The sequence below is a fragment of the Sinocyclocheilus grahami genome, unplaced genomic scaffold (genome assembly GCF_001515645.1).
Source record: "Sinocyclocheilus grahami isolate Dianchi unplaced genomic scaffold, SAMN03320097.WGS_v1.1 scaffold402.1, whole genome shotgun sequence".
Classification (NCBI taxonomy): domain Eukaryota; kingdom Metazoa; phylum Chordata; class Actinopteri; order Cypriniformes; family Cyprinidae; genus Sinocyclocheilus; species Sinocyclocheilus grahami.
The window spans coordinates 717,713-738,467 of NW_015505581.1; the positions used below are offsets into that span (position 1 = coordinate 717,713).

General features: G+C 36.0%; 1 protein-coding gene across 1 annotated transcript in view; it reads right to left on the reverse strand.

The window, feature by feature from the left end:
* Positions 1–20,755, reverse strand: part of LOC107550590 (cAMP-specific 3',5'-cyclic phosphodiesterase 4C-like) — a 35,803-nt gene that overhangs the window by 5,331 nt on the left and 9,717 nt on the right. The window contains exons 2-4 of the mRNA XM_016231894.1: positions 2,529–2,720; positions 1,221–1,262; positions 565–601 (exon numbers count right to left, since the gene is read on the reverse strand). Coding sequence (XP_016087380.1) covers positions 565–601; positions 1,221–1,262; positions 2,529–2,720 — 271 coding nt within the window. The remainder of the gene's footprint in view (positions 1–564; positions 602–1,220; positions 1,263–2,528; positions 2,721–20,755) is intronic.

A 20,755-nucleotide genomic window follows, 5' to 3' on the forward strand; every position in this document is an offset into this window, starting at 1 on the left:
ATCGTATTTTTTTAAATGTTTAGGTACTATTACTTGAAAACAAGATAAAACAGGTTAATAAAATGATTTTTGCAGCGAGTGAGAGAGAATAAATGTTACATAGAGAGGTGACCTAGAAAACAAAACATTTGCGTAAAACGTCTGGCTTGTCTGAAATTCTGCAGCTCTTTTGGAGTTTCAAAAGGACATGAAGGCTATCTGATTTCCAAAGCCATGCAGATTTCTCATCTGTCAGCATCCATATCGGCAAATGCGCTATTGGATTCCTAGCCTGTTTTGTAAACCGAGTACAGTGGTGACGCAAATCCCACGTAAAGCAAGCTGCATAAGTGCAGAAGGGCTGTTCCCGCAAAGGCCAAAGGCAGCACACTCCACTTACACAAAGAAAGACACTTCTAAATATTAGGAGATTAATCTCTCTTTAAAATATAGGGAAGCAAAGTCAAACTACCAAGTTCCTCAACAGAGTGGTCAGCTGAAACCACATGATGCAAAGTCTAAATGCCCATTAATGTCAGACCAACTACGCAAGCTTTCATTTTCAAGGCCCACTCCAATACTAACCTGTGCAAACGGTGTAACTATCATGTCTTCTCCATGTCTGTAAGAGAAAAATACATTAACAATTCACAAATCAAACACAAAAATTACATATTGGAAAAGACAGCTCTTTAATCTCCCAATAATAAAAGGAGGCACATAAAATGACTTAAGGATCAGTGAAAACGAATGGCTAAGAGTTTAACTGTGGGGACTTAAGGATGTGGTCGGCTTCAGGTTACAGCACACCATCATTCAAAAGAGCAAGCGGGCAGTAATACACTTTGGATTAACATGCAGTTTGGATGGAAATAAAGAAATACAGCTCAGCATAAGGAAGGTACCGCAGATTCTCCAATGGGATATTAGATATCCTACATTAAAAGCTTATGGAAATACGTAATAAGAACACAGATGGGCTCAGATTGGGTGTGTCATGCACGTATTTTAGGAGCAGCGGGAGAGAAGCCGAACTAGGGAACACATTGGGAATTGCATCTTTATTCATATATTCCAAAGCCTCTTTGATGGAATGAGTAATGCTCATGGCGGCGAAGAGTAAACAGGGGAAGCTATGATGTTAGACTGGTCTAGGGGAGAGAACCAGCCTGGAATCTGTAATGGAGAAATGGGGGAAAGTCCTTTAAAGAGCAGGTCAATATTTTTCTATATCTTCTCACCGATTTAGCCAGTTGACTTCCCAGTGCTTCAAACTCTCTTCCCTTTGAAAAGATAAGCAAGAGTTGGTGACCTGTGATTGAGCACACTAGTTTACATCAGCCCAACAAACAGCAGTTGTAGGTGGTTGTATTCACCCTGTTGGTGCTTATTGGGGTGGTGTAAACCAGCCTCAAGGTGTTTCAATTTGGGCGAGTGGCTTTGACGCAGGCTGGAAAAATAAACTGCAGAAAATGTGGTGCCCTTTTTCCGACTTGAAATCCCGGCAAACCAGAGCTGACATGCAAGCGTGCTCAGATGGAAAGAACAGCTGGAAGTGGTAATAATAAGGAGTTTTTAACCAGCGCCTTGGATTTTCCAAAATGACCGAGCAATATGATTTGATGTAATACACTATTAAAAAAGTGTGTCTTGGGAGAACTTTGTTTCAAACATAATCAACCAGCTGGAGTAAGCCACATCTGTTATGAGGCAAACATTTACAGTCCCAATTAACAGAACTCTTCCAGCCACAAAACACTGTAGCTCAAGTACACACTTGTGTAGCTTGTAACACGTGACTCAAACAACATGCACATGAAAACTACTTTTTTTTTTTCTGGTTGAGACTGGTGACCATTCAAAAATTTGGGGCCGGTAGGATGTTTTTTATGCCTCTTAATGCTCAGCAAGGCTGCATTTATGTGATCAAAAACACAGTAAAACAGTAATAATGTGAAATAGTATTACAATATAAAATAACAGTTTTCCATCATATTAATTTTTAAAATGTAATTTATTCCTGTGATGGCAAAACTGAATTTTCAGCACCATTACTCCAGTCTTCAGTGTCACATGATCCTTCAGAAATCATTCTAATATGCTGATTTGGTGCTCAAAAAACATTTCTTATTATTATCAATGTTGAAAACAGTTGTGCTGCTTAATATTTTTGTGAAAATGGCAATACACATTTTGTTCAGGATACTTTGATGAAGTTCAAAAGAACACCATTTATTTGAAATTTATTTATTTTTATTTTATTATTTTGTAACATTATAAAAATCTTTTCTGGCATTTATAAATGTATTTTTATCGGTGTAATGGAGCCTTGTTGAATAAATGTATATTAAAAAAATATTTTTTAAAAATCTTTCAACAAATCTTCTGAAAGGTAGTGTAAATTAAAAATAACATATATTTTAAAAAATTGTTATTTAAAAAAAAATTATTTAAAGAATTAAAAGCCATCATAAATGCATTTAGTATGTAGAGTCCTGACATTTCCTGAGTGATATTAGGGGATAATGAATGACACAAGTGATACTCACAGCTCGCTGGCCGTGGATGAGTTTCGGGACATGGCCTTGGGTGAAAGGTCAAAGTCAGAATCGGAGCGATACAGGAAGGACTCCCGCCGCTGACTGTGAGGGAAATTGGCCTGCAGCACAAGGCCGGAGCCTGGACTGGCCTGGGACTCCAGAGGACTGCGGCCCACCGACAGCCCATTGTCAACATCAAAACTGAGGAAAGAAAAACAAAAAGAAAGGGTTCATACAATTCACCTGGATACTTTATTAGGATGATTTTTTTTTTGACAATTCTATGAGATAAACTGTACCCAGCGTCTCTATATGTGCAGTGCACACCCTGTGTCAATGACCTGAACTAGTGCAGAAGGTCACTGAGACCTTGATAAAAATGGTTACACACAAACGCACAGCGAGATACTCTCTTCCTGCATCAATCTAGACGTAAGCACTAGCGTTGCGGGTTAATATGACAGAGCTAGACATACAGTATATCAGTCTCTGTGATCTGCATGACTCCAAACTCTGGATTATGTTTCAGTGCCTCACTAATACCAAGCCAGCAGCTCTAACACTACATCACTCAAGAAAAAGTGACACCTTTACATAAAGTGGGGACCACTAGTGAACAAAACTATTTTTTAAATTTAATACAGTTTTTACATGACATTATAATATATCATAACAAGTTGAGTGCACTCAAAACTGCATGAACTCCACAAGTTTTTGTAAAACCTGACTATTATGTTATCCAATAGGAGTACACCAATACTAAAATTCTGGATGATACTGATAAACTAAAAATATGTTCATGTTATAGATGATAACCAATAAAACTCTTAAAGCGCTCTTGAAGAGGTGGCTAAATTTTTGCTATAATATATCACTATCCCTTTAAATGATTTAAATCACATGATCGATGTCATAAATATACATAGTATTGTAACCTAGAAATCAAGTAGAATATTTAATATTTTTCAGTTATGTTATATCATAACAAACATTTTTAAATATATATTTTATTTTTAAAATAGAAAACTTTCTATCTATAAAGTACATGTTTTTAATCCAATATTTTCAATGTGGACTCTAATGTGGATAAAGGATGAAAGGGTTCCAGCATTCTTCAAACATATTCTTTTGCATCCTGCAGAATAAAGGGTCAGTAAATAATAACAGAATTTCACATTTTGAGTGGAGTATCCCTTTAAATGCCACGGTATACAGCGCAACAGAATGACAAAACAGCTACTGCTTTCAACCTTATTCCATACACAGATATCTAATAAGTCTGTCATGGTGAATGAGAGAAATGCATTTGAGATGTCATCCTCCTCTAAGCTAGTCTGAGTGCAGTAAAACTGTCCATCTCAGTGACAGATTCAGGTTTTGTGGAGTGGGTAAGACCTCCTGAGACACAGAGGCAGCAAAGCTCTGAATGAGCTGCGTTTTTCAAGGTCAATGTGATGCAGGCATGCTAAGTTAAAAATAGCCTCGGCTCATTGACGTGGAAGCATGTGAGAAGCCTAAAAATATCCTCCTCAGGTAAAGTCAATTCCCAATCAAACTGGCACAGAATTGAATCACACAATATCTGGTGATTATATGAATCAATAGTCCTGCCTCTGATGCGCTGTCTGTTTGATAATGATCCACTGCTAATGTATTCATCAACAGTGTGTTATTAGGTTAACGTGAAGGAGTGGAAAAACATTGCAAGTCAATGGACAATTGTTTTCTATATTTGGGAGAGCAGGAAATGCACTGCATAAATTAATAACAATAATACAATAAAGGAAACAACACTATTTATAGCCTCTGTTTTCTAGTTCAACACGTAATACTGCAGTTCATGTTGCTCAAGTTCAATTATGACCAAATGTACCATATATTCAGGTTTTTATTTTTTATGTTTATGTTTATCATGCATTAGGCTTTATTAACCTTCTTATCTGCATGATCGTAGCATTTGAGCATATTAAATATTTCTAAAAGGTGCTTTGAACATAATATCAGGTCATCTAGAAAATGGCTTTAATATTTCTTATAAATATATAATAAATAGTTAATATATTGATTAGAATTATAATGTAATATAATTCATATATATTAATATAATAGTATATATTCATAATAATAATAGTAATTATTATTAAAAATAAATACTAAATATTTCATATGTATCAGTGTCTATTAAAATATAATATTAATTACAATTAGAATAAATGTATAAATTTGCCAAATTTGAAATATATTTCACACCCACCCCACAAATATGTGTTGTGTGTGTACATATATATATATATATAATTTAATAATTAACTATTTATAAGAAATTGTTTTCAATAACAATAATGATAATAATAATTATTATATTAAATGCACTTTAATGGTTAAAAATACTATTAATTATTATTAATATTATATAATTTTACACCATTTTTTCTGAACTTCTCCCTGGACTACAATTTGAAAACTTCGAATCTAGAACACGTGCAAACCACCCTGTAAAATGCATGTGAGTTTGAAAGATATAGTGCTCGTCCAGCTAAAATAAGTACAATCTCCAGCTCTATCGCATGTCCGCATGTCACACGAGGACAAGTCGGACGTCTCTAACATTGTATTACATAATCGACCCAGTGCATCCCATTCATATGACCGCATACAGAAGCAAGAGACATATAGACAGAGAAAGAGAGAGAGAGCAGCATTCTTCTGAATGGACGAAAACAAATACATGGCGCATATCTTTAAGTCACACTACTGTACGCTCTGGTGTGAGGGGACACCGTATCCATCTCTAAAAATACCTGTGCTTGGGGCAGAGGCTGTCGCTTTCACTTGGTTTCTGCTTCCGTCCCTCATCTTTAATGTTGTGTCTCCTATGGGTCCCAGTGCACAGTCAGAGCGAGGCGCTTCTGCAGAGCTGCTGCTATAAATAGCCCGTCTCTGTGCGAGGGATCCGAGCGGAAGCGCTATATTTAGAGCTGCAGGTAGCCTCACATTCTTCCCCCATTCATGAATATTTATGGCGATTTCTGCTGTACTATTTTTAGCCCACACATCTATCCACCCACACATTTCGATGTTGCCATTTTAAGACATCCTCCGTCAAAAGGGAATGTGGGAATTTCTTCACTTGGTGAAGTTGTATTTAATGCTGTTTTTGTACTGCATGTGGAAAATACATCAGTGCATTGTACATACAGGAATATCAGTCCATTTATTAAGTGCATTAATCAATTCAAATGCCTGAGTTCTCTTAGTATTATTACTATTCTCTTACTAACATACAATAAATGTAGGTGCATAAGATATGATTGTATCACAGTTTTGTCTTTAGCAAAAAAAAAATTGAATTCAAACAATCCTTTGTGCAAAACAGTCATGTTCACTTGCCATTCACATTGTTTGTAGTTCTTTTGGCTTCAATATGTGAATCTGATGTGAAAAATACAGATACTTCTTTATAAAGCTCAAAGTATACGGTTTTATTTTTATTTTCAACTATTTCTTTAACAGGCTTTCTTTACACTGTTACGACAACTGCATCACTGAATAGTGGTCAGTCCCACCAGTGAGATGAACTGGTCCTTGTGAGCAGTCTTTGTGCTTGTAGTGCTGTGGGAAAATGGGAATAGGATGCCTCCTGTGGCTCATGGTTCCCCTCACACCAGAGCGTACAGTAGTGTGACTTAAAGATATGCGCCATGTATTTGTTTTCGTCCATTCAGAAGAATGCTGCTCTCTCTCTCTTTCTCTGTCTATATGTCTCTTGCTTCTGTATGCGGTCATATGAATGGGATGCACTGGGTCGATTATGTAATACAATGTTAGAGACGTCCGACTTGTCCTCGTGTGACATGCGGACATGCGATAGAGCTGGAGATTGTACTTATTTTAGCTGGACGAGCACTATATCTTTCAAACTCACATGCATTTTACAGGGTGGTTTGCACGTGTTCTAGATTCGAAGTTTTCAAATTGTAGTCCAGGGAGAAGTTCAGAAAAAATGGTGTAAAATTATATAATATTAATAATAATTAATAGTATTTTTAACCATTAAAGTGCATTTAATATAATAATTATTATATTAAATGCACTTTAATGGTTAAAAATACTATTAATTATTATTAATATTATATAATTTTACACCATTTTTTCTGAACTTCTCCCTGGACTACAATTTGAAAACTTCGAATCTAGAACACGTGCAAACCACCCTGTAAAATGCATGTGAGTTTGAAAGATATAGTGCTCGTCCAGCTAAAATAAGTACAATCTCCAGCTCTATCGCATGTCCGCATGTCACACGAGGACAAGTCGGACGTCTCTAACATTGTATTACATAATCGACCCAGTGCATCCCATTCATATGACCGCATACAGAAGCAAGAGACATATAGACAGAGAAAGAGAGAGAGAGCAGCATTCTTCTGAATGGACGAAAACAAATACATGGCGCATATCTTTAAGTCACACTACTGTACGCTCTGGTGTGAGGGGACACCGTATCCATCTCTAAAAATACCTGTGCTTGGGGCAGAGGCTGTCGCTTTCACTTGGTTTCTGCTTCCGTCCCTCATCTTTAATGTTGTGTCTCCTATGGGTCCCAGTGCACAGTCAGAGCGAGGCGCTTCTGCAGAGCTGCTGCTATAAATAGCCCGTCTCTGTGCGAGGGATCCGAGCGGAAGCGCTATATTTAGAGCTGCAGGTAGCCTCACATTCTTCCCCCATTCATGAATATTTATGGCGATTTCTGCTGTACTATTTTTAGCCCACACATCTATCCACCCACACATTTCGATGTTGCCATTTTAAGACATCCTCCGTCAAAAGGGAATGTGGGAATTTCTTCACTTGGTGAAGTTGTATTTAATGCTGTTTTTGTACTGCATGTGGAAAATACATCAGTGCATTGTACATACAGGAATATCAGTCCATTTATTAAGTGCATTAATCAATTCAAATGCCTGAGTTCTCTTAGTATTATTACTATTCTCTTACTAACATACAATAAATGTAGGTGCATAAGATATGATTGTATCACAGTTTTGTCTTTAGCAAAAAAATTTTTGAATTCAAACAATCCTTTGTGCAAAACAGTCATGTTCACTTGCCATTCACATTGTTTGTAGTTCTTTTGGCTTCAATATGTGAATCTGATGTGAAAAATACAGATACTTCTTTATAAAGCTCAAAGTATACGGTTTTATTTTTATTTTCAACTATTCCTTTAACAGGCTTTCTTTACACTGTTACGACAACTGCATCACTGAATAGTGGTCAGTCCCACCAGTGAGATGAACTGGTCCTTGTGAGCAGTCTTTGTGCTTGTAGTGCTGTGGGAAAATGGGAATAGGATGCCTCCTGTGGCTCATGGTAAAATAAGCATGTGTGAAGGTGGCCTTTTTCAGTCAAAGCATGATGATAGTATATATAGTATAATTACAGAGTACAAGCGAATATTGACTATAACCAACTCAACTTGATAATGATTAAATAAATAAATACAATGATGACTAATAGCCAACTCAACTTGATGATGCTTAAATAAATACATAAATAAAATTGTGATAAATAAATAAATAAGGAAATATGCTTGTACTCTGTTCTTATGCTATATAACAAACAAACAAACATAAAAATAAAATAAACAAATGTTAAAACAAGAGTTGGTTATAGGTGATAATAATAATATAATGATTAACCAATACAAGCATCAATGACCAGTCTGTAAACAACTGTACTGAAGTGTCAAACAACTATAAAATGCAAGAAATTTGGGAGATTTTTGGGTTCAGGATGTTGGATTTAGCATCTTGTGCATTCCAGAGCTTTACTGTACATAAACAAAGCATTGAGAATTAAACTACATGTGCACAGTTTTTTTTTTTATTTTCCACGACATTCTAATTTATTGAGATGCACCTGTATGTTTTCAGCATCACTACCTCCAGGAACAGGATGAAACTGATTCTAGTGGAAACCAACTCGCTACAAAGGCTTCAAGCAGAAACCTTCAGACATTTCAAGAACACCTCCAGTGTGAGGAGTAAGAGAGCTGATACTAAATCCCCTGCAGCCGTATGATATGCTGCCTGTCGACTGTCAGTCTCTAAACACTTGACACCCAGCATGCGTCATAAGACACTGGTGCTATGTCAGTCCTAACCGGGGCACATTACAGGGCTGTACCAGCCCGGCATGTCCCATCACAGTCCACGTAATGCACAATCACTAACCTACACTCAAAACATCTTATGAAAAGGCCCCACATTGAGGCATGTATGTTTATATGCTTTCAAGCAGCATTTTATGTAAAGAAAAGAAGAAGGTGGAGCCATACGTTTATATGAATCTCATGTAGTCATTTAGTCTCTTAGTTGAATAACCAGTCCACTGGGACGCAGCCAGAAGGCTGTTCATCCTGTTCCTTTCGCCATTGTTTCTAATCAACAAGAAAAAATGACATTTAAGAGGAACACAACGTCACATGACGTCAATGAACACCCAGGGGCCCGGACATCCGTGAACATACCACAGGAGATTCGGAAGACAGCTGTTACAAATAAAATGGTTATTATGTTGCACCAAAACTTGAATAATTTTAAGGGCCGAAGAGAGATTAAAAGCACAGTTAAAGGGGTCATATGATGGGATTTCAATTTTTCCGTTCTCTTTGGAGTGTTCTCTTGGTGCATAAAGAAGATCTGCAAAGTTGCAAAGACTAAAGTCTCAAATCCAAAGAGATATTGTTTATAAAAGTTGAGTCGACCACGCCTACCTAAAACGGCTCGTTCTAACATGCCCCCACATGTCTACGTCACGATGTGGGAAGATTTGCATAACGCCGCCCAAATGTTCATGCAAAGAAAGAAGGCATAACTTTTATTCTCGCTGTAGTATTGTTGTTGCCGCCGCCATGTCGTGAAGACGCTGTGTTTCGTTGTGAAAGCGAAACTATGGATGGCCTTCCAAAAGAGGACGATATGGCTTCGTCATGCCTAGAGCTGATCCGTGCTGGTCGCTGAGGAAATACATCAACTTCGCACTGTGGATCGCCTTTCACCATGGACGAAGCGGAGTCCAGCCTGGGGTCGTCATATATGGTTGCCGCAAGCCCGCCGGACGCTCCTTCGTCGAATCCGCCGGCCGCACCGTTCTCAAGCCTGCCCGCCCGTCTCTGCTCACTCAAGCCGGCCTCCGCTCACTCAAGGTCGCGGTGTGTGACGCTGTTTCGTTGTGAAAGTGAAACTACTTTGTTTGGCCTTCCAAAAGAGGACACGACCAGAAATCAGTGGTTAAGTTGTATTTACAACACTGTTCCAGAGCACTTCAACCCAAATATTCAGATGTGTGCAGCACATTTTATGGAGGACTGTTTCCTGATCCTGGGAGAGTAGACTACAATGCCGGCTGTTCTGACTCACAGACTGTAAGTACGTTTTTTATATTTAAAGAATTTGCCACTGATGATTCAAACGCGAGTTTTTTGGGCAGTGTAGAGTAGCGCTTGTTGTTTGTCATTTCTCCGATCACAAATGCAGACATGGTCTTATGTTACGCTCCGGCCAGACAAGGCATCACAGTATGGTAAGGGGCGTAACATTTACGTCACACGCTGGAGGTATTCGGCCAATCACAATGCACACTCCAAGGTCACAATGACCGATGAGCTTCGTAAAAATCAATGCGAAAGGAGGGGAATAGAGGAGAAACAATAATGTACAGTATGTGGAAAATAATGTGTTTTTTTAACCTTAAACCGCATAAACACATTTCATTACACCAAATAGACAAAATAATGTTCTTTTTAGCAGCATCATATGACCCCCTTTAACCACAAGTGAGCATGCATTTGAGTTTTAAAAAGACCCTTCTTGATACTTCATGTTGAGATTGAAGTCTCACAGAAGCACAACGGGAGACGTTACCAATCTGATGAGGCTGCTAATTACAGGGTCATCCAGCAGGTCACATACTCGTGCGTAGACACTGCGGGCAGAGGATGTGTCCTCGATTGTTTAATCACCGTTTCTGTGCATGTTGCCTTTTCCTAATTGTGCACATAAAATGTGGAGCACATCCATACCGGTAAGAGCTGCAGAGATTTTATAAAGATTTCTGAGGCACAATAGGGTGCATAGAGAAAGAGAGGGAGAGGGAAAGGAAGGGGGGCAGTGCCGTGATCTCAGCTTTCCACTGAACATTTATGGTCAAGATTAAAAATAAGCTCGGTTTGTCTCTGATTTAGACTGACATTTTAAAGCACGAGTGGGGGTTAGCCAGAATTAAGTCATAGACGTTTGAAGGCGCATTACACTGATATTTCCACATACATTTTCTTGTAACAGCAACCTGGTGGCGACTTTAATCTATGCTAATAGATACAGAAAAGAGTGCATCACATCAAAAACAATTTTTTGCAATTGCATTAACAGGAATTAAAGGCCATTTTTTCTTTGAACTTTGACAACCCTGATGGTGTACTTTTGAAAACTACCTTTATTACAGTTAGTTATGTGGACACATTCAGCCCTGTTAATTCCTTGTTGTTACTGCAATAAAATTAAATGTCTGCACTGTAAAAATATGTAATAAGTACATTTTTGTGATTAAAACCTTAATATTTACTTTATTGTGTATCCTAATTTAGTCAAGTGGACTCAGCAAAAAATCACACTACACTCTAAAAATGCTGGGTTGTTTCAACCCAACTTTGGGTCAAATATGGACTAACCCGACTGTTGGGTTAAATTTTTACATTACATTTTTAACCCAAAAGTTGGGTTGAAACAACCCAGCATTTTTTTTAGAGTGTACTATTCAAAAGTATTATGGGGTCAGTGAGTTTTAAACTTTAAAAGACGACTTTTAATGCTCACCAATGCTGCACTCATCTGCTCAAAAATACAGTAAATCAGTCTTATTTTGAAATATTATAACAATCTAAAATAACTGTTTTCTGTTTTAAAATGTAATCTATTCTTGTGATGCAAAGCTGAATTTTCAGCATCATTACGCCAGTCTTCAGTGTCACATATGACCCTTCAGAAATCATTCTAATATGCTGATTAGCTGCTCAAGAAACATTTCTCATTATCATCAATGCTGAAAACAGTTGTCCTGCTTAACATTGATACATCTTACATAACTGTGATACATCTTTTTAAGGATTCTTTCATGAATATAAAGTTCTAAAGAATGAAGAATCTAAAGATTCCTTTCAGAATAAAAGTACTAATTTTTATTTATTTATTTTTACTGACCCCAAACTTTTGAACTGTAGTGTATTTATGACTAATATTACAAACGAAAACTAAATACTTATGCTCCCACATGAAGCACACTTTTGTGTGTACCCCACTATATCTGTAAATCAACACTAAACACTAACATTAAAATACAACTCATATATAGCTTACCAAAAAAGTGCCTTAACTAGAATTACAAATAAGCATTTATTTAAAACAAAAATAAAGCTTTATTTTATTTTACGTTAAGCTGCAAAAACATTTTTAAAAAATGATAAAAAAAGAAATAATAAACAATAAGAACTGGGATTTTTATATGAGATCTTAAAAGCGGAAAATATACATGTTAGCTCATGCACAGACCATCACTACAAACAGATTTAACGAAGTGCATCAGATTTTCCATGCAAGGTCTGTAACTGAGTATTTTGAACACAGCAGAGGGTCTCTCAGAGCTCAGTCTGTTATCCTACCATCACTTTGTGACCATAAGAAAACATACATTATGAAAGTAATCTAACGTGAAGGGAAAACTAACCAAAATTAGCCATGCTATTAGGGCTGCACAATTAATCGAATTTCTAATCGCGATTTCAATTATGGATGCCACAATTACATAATCGTTCAAAGCGGCAATTAATCGTTCAAAGTCCACTTAGGTTATTCTGCACGCTTAAGATGTTCTCTTAAGGGTTTTCCCATTGTTTTAGTTTTAGTATAACATTATAATACCATTCATATTTTTACTTTTTTTATAGGCCTAATTTAAAGAAGAAACCAATCCGATGTATAGTTGACATTTGAGGCTTAATACTATAGAAAAGCACTAAAAGTTTTCAGCTTGTTTATTTTCATATAAAAATACGGCATGCACTTGCATCAAACAATGGTATAAACATCTTTCAAAGTAAATTGTGATAATCGTAATTAATAATCGCAATTACAATTTCAAGGGAATAATCGGCAATTATGATTTTTGTCATAATTGTGCAGCCCTACATGCTATGGAGAAAAGAGATCTGATATAGCTTTGGAGATGCACTAAAATCACTTGATTGCGGCAGGATTCATAGGTATCTACAGGTAATACTGCGTACATACAAACACTAAGAGCTATATGACCCCATGTGTTTATAGCATCGTTTTAAGCTCAACTTAAACTGAAAATAGCTGTAGCTCATGGGGGTAAAAGTAATACCATGTGACACATTTCACTTAAAAAAAAGAAGAAGAAGAAGAAGAATGAGCTGCAGATGTTCAGACGATTGCAATCTAACACCGCCAAGACATCGGCCAAGAGGGAGACAAATGAATATTCTCAAGCAATGCTTTACAGCAAACCTCTCTAACAAAGATTAAGAAAACACTAACACTGTTCAACATATTCATTACAGAACAATATTCTGTCAGGTCACACAATTTAGCAACACAAGGCCACCAACTTTGGGTCAAATATGGACTAACCCGACTGTTGGGTTAAATTTTTACATTACATTTTTAACCCAAAAGTTGGGTTGAAACAACCCAGCATTTTTTTTAGAGTGTACTATTCAAAAGTATTATGGGGTCAGTGAGTTTTAAACTTTAAAAGACGACTTTTAATGCTCACCAATGCTGCACTCATCTGCTCAAAAATACAGTAAATCAGTCTTATTTTGAAATATTATAACAATCTAAAATAACTGTTTTCTGTTTTAAAATGTAATCTATTCTTGTGATGCCAAGCTGAATTTTCAGCATCATTACTCCAGTCTTCAGTGTCACATATGACCCTTCAGAAATCATTCTAATATGCTGATTAGCTGCTCAAGAAACATTTCTCATTATCATCAATGCTGAAAACAGTTGTCCTGCTTAACATTGATACATCTTACATAACTGTGATACATCTTTTTAAGGATTCTTTCATGAATATAAAGTTCTAAAGAATGAAGAATCTAAAGATTCCTTTCAGAATAAAAGTACTAATTTTTATTTATTTATTTTTACTGACCCCAAACTTTTGAACTGTAGTGTATTTATGACTAATATTACAAACGAAAACTAAATACTTATGCTCCCACATGAAGCACACTTTTGTGTGTACCCCACTATATCTGTAAATCAACACTAAACACTAACATTAAAATACAACTCATATATAGCTTACCAAAAAAGTGCCTTAACTAGAATTACAAATAAGCATTTATTTAAAACAAAAATAAAGCTTTATTTTATTTTACGTTAAGCTGCAAAAACATTTTTAAAAAATGATAAAAAAAGAAATAATAAACAATAAGAACTGGGATTTTTATATGAGATCTTAAAAGCGGAAAATATACATGTTAGCTCATGCACAGACCATCACTACAAACAGATTTAACGAAGTGCATCAGATTTTCCATGCAAGGTCTGTAACTGAGTATTTTGAACACAGCAGAGGGTCTCTCAGAGCTCAGTCTGTTATCCTACCATCACTTTGTGACCATAAGAAAACATACATTATGAAAGTAATCTAACGTGAAGGGAAAACTAACCAAAATTAGCCATGCTATTAGGGCTGCACAATTAATCGAATTTCTAATCGCGATTTCAATTATGGATGCCACAATTACATAATCGTTCAAAGCGGCAATTAATCGTTCAAAGTCCACTTAGGTTATTCTGCACGCTTAAGATGTTCTCTTAAGGGTTTTCCCATTGTTTTAGTTTTAGTATAACATTATAATACCATTCATATTTTTACTTTTTTTATAGGCCTAATTTAAAGAAGAAACCAATCCGATGTATAGTTGACATTTGAGGCTTAATACTATAGAAAAGCACTAAAAGTTTTCAGCTTGTTTATTTTCATATAAAAATACGGCATGCACTTGCATCAAACAATGGTATAAACATCTTTCAAAGTAAATTGTGATAATCGTAATTAATAATCGCAATTACAATTTCAAGGGAATAATCGGCAATTATGATTTTTGTCATAATTGTGCAGCCCTACATGCTATGGAGAAAAGAGATCTGATATAGCTTTGGAGATGCACTAAAATCACTTGATTGCGGCAGGATTCATAGGTATCTACAGGTAATACTGCGTACATACAAACACTAAGAGCTATATGACCCCATGTGTTTATAGCATCGTTTTAAGCTCAACTTAAACTGAAAATAGCTGTAGCTCATGGGGGTAAAAGTAATACCATGTGACACATTTCACTTAAAAAAAAGAAGAAGAAGAAGAAGAATGAGCTGCAGATGTTCAGACGATTGCAATCTAACACCGCCAAGACATCGGCCAAGAGGGAGACAAATGAATATTCTCAAGCAATGCTTTACAGCAAACCTCTCTAACAAAGATTAAGAAAACACTAACACTGTTCAACATATTCATTACAGAACAATATTCTGTCAGGTCACACAATTTAGCAACACAAGGCCAAGTGCTTAGATAATAACCCTAAGGTGCTCCAAACAGACTGTTTCGTGTTTAGTATTGTTGCCTTAACCTCGCCGCTAACATTTAACAGCAGAAGACGTGGCACTCCTAGCCTCTAGTGAATATAATCTGCTAATTCCCATAAATCATTTTTCTGGACATGAGGCTCTAGAAAATATGTTGAACAGTTGACAAATGGTTTACAGATCCCGACAATCTACACAAGAAGAAATTACAAGAAGAGACAGATGCCTGTACATGCAATGCCTTACTGAGTGATAAATTCACACATTAGGGGCTTTTTGCTATTGGTCATCTCATGTTTTAGTTGAACTTTGATCTTTTAATGATTCTAACGATCAGTTTTACAAACAGCAATGTAATAAACTGATATCTAATGTGATTATTAGGCTTGAAATGTTTACACATGTGTTCATTTAAAGCAGAGCTTGACAAATCTCCTAAGTTTAAAAGTCCCTTTCTCCCTCAAAGTAAAAAAATGAAAATAGTAATTGTGAGATTAAGTTTAAAATAAGGCAGTAACAATTGTAAGACATAAAGATACAATTATGCGAAATAAAGTCACAATTATGGAAAAACAGTCACTCTTTCATTTTGAGATATAAATTCTAATTGGTATATCTAAAAGTTGTGAAGATAAATTGTGCTATTTAAATTCACACTCCAAGATATAAAGTGAGATACAAAGTCAAAATGATAAGAATTAAAAGTCACAAATATGACTTGTGAGATTTGAAATTCACATTGTGAGAAAAAGTATGTCACAATCTTGAGATATAAAGATGAATTTGTAAGAAATAGTCACACTTATGAAAAACAGTCACTCATTTATGAAACTTTAAGATATATATATAATTTGTATACACGTAATATGAGATTTAAAGTCACACTGCACAATATAAAGTCAAATATAAAGTCAAACTGTGATACATAAAGCCAAAGTATATCTTGCAAATGAATGGCTGTAGACTGACCAAGGTTGTGTTCTAAAAACCTGAATCAATATTTCAACACTAGCCTTTGCATTGCACAATATACAGCACCTTAGTAATATGCTCCCTCAATTTTCCATTAAAATAATCAGTTGTAATAAAAGTCTTATTTCTCATCCAAGTCTCTAATTCCTAAATGTCCTTTGCTTTATCTGATAAAGCAAGATATGGCCTAAGAAAATAAATGGTGGAAATAAATGGAAAAGTGTGTTTTGTTATCTGTAATCCTGCTGTCAGCACTGACACTGATGACTATTCGAGTGCAATACGTGTGTGTGTGTGTGTGTGTGTGTGTGTGTGTCCGAAAGGAGTGTTGTTGTCTCTGGCTTGGTCTACACAGCCTTGCTGATGTTGTGGGAGGACAGAGGCTTCATGGTTCTCTTTAAATCAAAACCCCTCTGACTAAAGCAGATTTCCTCTGTATTTCATAAATCCCATACTTCCCAATAATATTACTACTCTACTAAGACATGGCACATGAAATGAAAGATTTTTCTGTAGATGGCCATGAAAAAAAATACGATATGTTGGCCTTTTTCCACATCCAATATTCAAGAAAATGCTCCTGGCAGACATTCGCAGCAACCTTCATTTCTTCACTTTGGGCTCTATCTGAAAATATTTTTTATGCGAATAACAATAACTGGTGTGCAACTGAGCAAACCTACATGCAACCACTTCTCGCTGCCGCTGCTTTAAAGTGTGCCATTTTTTTCAGTGTTAAAATCAATATGAAAAAGCAATTATAAAGCATGCAAAGTGTCAACACTCTGTGCTACCAAAACATTGGTGTTTGTTTGGTCATCTTTTGACAGTAACACTGGCTTAACCAATGTTGTGAGTTCAGGGATGTTTTGTTAGTCTGACCAAAGGCAAATAGGGAAGCATTCAGGAAACCTGTGTGAAAACAGTCATTATGTTTGCAAATCCCTTTGGTAGCACTAATGCTGCAGGAAATATGCTTCAGTTTCAACTTCTGTAACAATAGAAATTTATAGTCCTGGTACTATTACCGATTAAGAAAAAAAATGTATATACTTATTCCACTTATTTACAAGGGGGCAACTATTTTGTTTTATTATCGCATATTTATTTTCGCATTTCTTAATGCTATTGGTTAATAAATAAAATATGAAAGAAAAAAAATATTTACATTTATCATGACGTCATCATGATTTCAGGTGAATCAGAGGTGTTAAATACTGGATGTTCTCAGTGAAACAGTAAGCAGGGCTGTTTGGCCTTTGGTAGAACAGTTACAGATGAACTGATTTCCAGACTATGATCAAATAAATGCAAAAGCAGAAAATACTCATGATCACTGATTGCACACACACAGAGTAATGCAAAACCCTGGAGGAATAACTGCTCGTTTATCATAGTGCTTTACTGCCATCAGACAGTAGAGAACTACTAGATCTTGTCAGAGGCATGCAGTCTGAAAAGAGTTGCTGAGCATATCAACAGGTTATTCCTTGGACATAGTAGATTTATACAGCCAAACCACATAACACCAGGTGTAAAGAAAAAAAGACATCAAATTATCAATATAATACATTCGCACAATACAACTGCACATATTTTGATTTTCAATGGCCTTAGATTGAAGTGTTTTGAAATATATAGTGAGGTCTAAAAGTCCACTTTGAAAATCTGGGATTCAAGATCGAATTTAAACCTGGAAATACACTGGATTTTAGTTTTTCCATCAATTAAAAAAAAAGAAAAAGAAAAAAAAAACATGAAATGTTTAAATATTATAGGTATATATTATAATAAGACTTTTATTCTATTCAAATTGTATTTATTTTAATCAAATAAGTCACTTGTGTCATTAATCATGCAACTTTGTACAGACAGTCAGCTGTTGCTCAAGATGCTCTTTGGATCTATGAAAATTAAACATGATCATCACTGACACAAACTTATGGAGTTCATGCAGCTCGAGTGCTACTGCCATTAAAGTAAAAGAGAGACATTTTAAAGTGAATGTTCAATTTAAATCCATTTTTCACTCAAATTTTTAAGCCGTTTAAATAATCTGCAACGAAAAGTTACATTTATATAAGCTTTTTCACAAATGGTCTCAGACTTTTGGACCCCACTATATTTGTCAGTAATGCTGACATGTAGAATCACATATATAAATCATCAAAGCTTATTACCGCCTGCGTTTCTGGACAATGTCGATGGGTCTGTTGACGGCACATGGAGATCCATACAAATTCCAGTTCCGTGGCTTCAATGCCCGATCAGCTGAGAAAGAGAATCCACAGTTTGCCGGCACGCTCATCTTGCCGGCACACTTATCCGGTGATGTCTCTCATGTAATTCCTTCACACAAACTTTCTTTTCACTCTTTTTAGGTAAACATTTTTTGTGGATCAAAATGACTCCTCATTGCCTCTGTTTAATTATTACATTAAACTCTGAAGGAAAATGAGAAAAAGCAAAGCATGATATCCACTGTTCTCTTCTAGCGATCCATCAGTTCACTTCTGCGAGTGAACAGAGATGTGAGCTTGAGTTGATGGGCCTCGTCCAAACCCATCACTCTGCAAGCATGTGTGCAAATTTAAGGGATGCTCCAGTGACATTTACACATGGATCTTCTACTCGGTCAACTCCAGTCTAACTTCTCACGTAGACACCTCAAAGATGAACCTGTGAGTGAAGGTACCTCAGGCTTCTGTCTTACTCTGCTTCTGTGTGGTAGCTGGACTCACGTAGGAGAGTCTGTGCCATATTTTAGCTAGACTCTTTGGCCCACTGCTGCCAGACGGCTGGAGCTCGCCTTACTGTGAGATCACGCTCAAGAAAGAGGGTGGGACCAAAGAAAGCATAGTTTCTTCCTCCTTGAGACGTTAACTCTTTCCTGCTCTGTCTGCAGCTGATCAAAGCAAGGTGCCGAGTAAAATAAAAATAGAATAAAAATAAACATAAAAACAGACAAAGAAAGATAGAAATTCTAATAAAATGTTTAATTAAATAAGATTAAATACAATTTTATTGCAAAGATACAGTCAGCACCTTATATTAATTGCAGAAGCAGCAAAAAACACTGGTGCTCATGTGTACTCTTAAAAATAAAGATTGTTAAAGGGTGTTTTCACAGTGATGCCATAGAATAACCATTTTCCGTTCCATTCAGTAATCAGTTCAAAACCTTTTTTTTTTGTGGCTGGAATACATTACATGATTTTTGCCCTGATTTTCCCCGATTTACAGTCCAAACAAGTTGACGCTAGTTGACGAAAGTCAGAACCAGTCTGCAGATTTGAGGTAAGAGATTTAATGGAAAATCATGTAGAAAACATTTTAAAAATCTAAAGAATGATTTTCCACTAAATAGAACCTTTTGTGGAATGGAAAATGTTCCATACATGAGGCTCTTCATTGAAAAATAAAGAACCTTTATTTTTAAAGGGATACTCCACCCCAAAATGAAAATTTTGTCATTAATCACTTATCCCCATGTCGTTCCAAACCCCTAAAAGCTTTGTTCGTCCTCGGAACACAATTTAAGATATTTTGGATGAAAACCGGGAGGCTTGTGACTGTCCAATTGACTGCCAAGTAAATTACACTGTCAAGGTCCAGAAAAGTATGAAAGACATCGTCAGAATAGTCCATCTGCCATAAGTGGTTCAACCGTAACTATGAAGCCTCGAGAATATTTTTTTGTACGCGAAGAAAACTAATTAATCTTCATATCCACTCTTGAAGGATTACAAGTTTAGTTTGAGATCTCAAGGAACTTCGAGGGGAATCATCTTGAGACCAGTATATGAGTACTGAATTGTTGCTATGATTGCTACCGCAAACAAAGTGGTTTAGCTTGTTACTCTGATGTAATACTTTCTCTGCAGTGAGTAAGGCATAAACAATTGGTACAGAAATCACATCCATGGTCTCTCACGGCCCTTTTTCCAGCAAAGTTAATACTCCCAGAATAAAAATGTATTTAGGCAATATTTTCCATTATAAATGTATTTATTATTAAATGTATTCATTATCGTTTCAGAGTCAAAAGGCATTTCTTTCTCTCTTGAATTATCTAAACATAAATTGTGAACAAACTATATTGTCTAATAAAACAAAGATTCCCCTCAAATCTCTTGCTTCAGCTAAACCTGCCAGGATGTAGCTGTTTCTCTTTGTTAATGATTTCGACAGCATGAGGGCTGATAAAGATCTTTGGCTAAAGCAAATGGCCTTGTTTTGGCCTTGTTTGGACTGTCGACTCTACATGTTCCAGTCATAACAGTTTGTTAGGATGTCATAATCATGATCCAAAAAATAATGATGGGCAATTCTTGAAAAGATTTGAATATTCATGCAAACATGCAAATACTGAAAATACAACAAAGCCACAGAACATCCACAGAACTGTTCATCTGGGCTATTTTGTTAGAAAGTGCAGCCAGTGGCCAGGTTTGTATTGATTTAAGAAACATTTTCAGCAAAGATGTTTTAATGAGATTTTTGACTGTTTGGAATCTGCTTTTAATTTTTTAACAGCTCAAAACTTTCCAGTTTAATAAACCTGCCAAAGAGATGCAT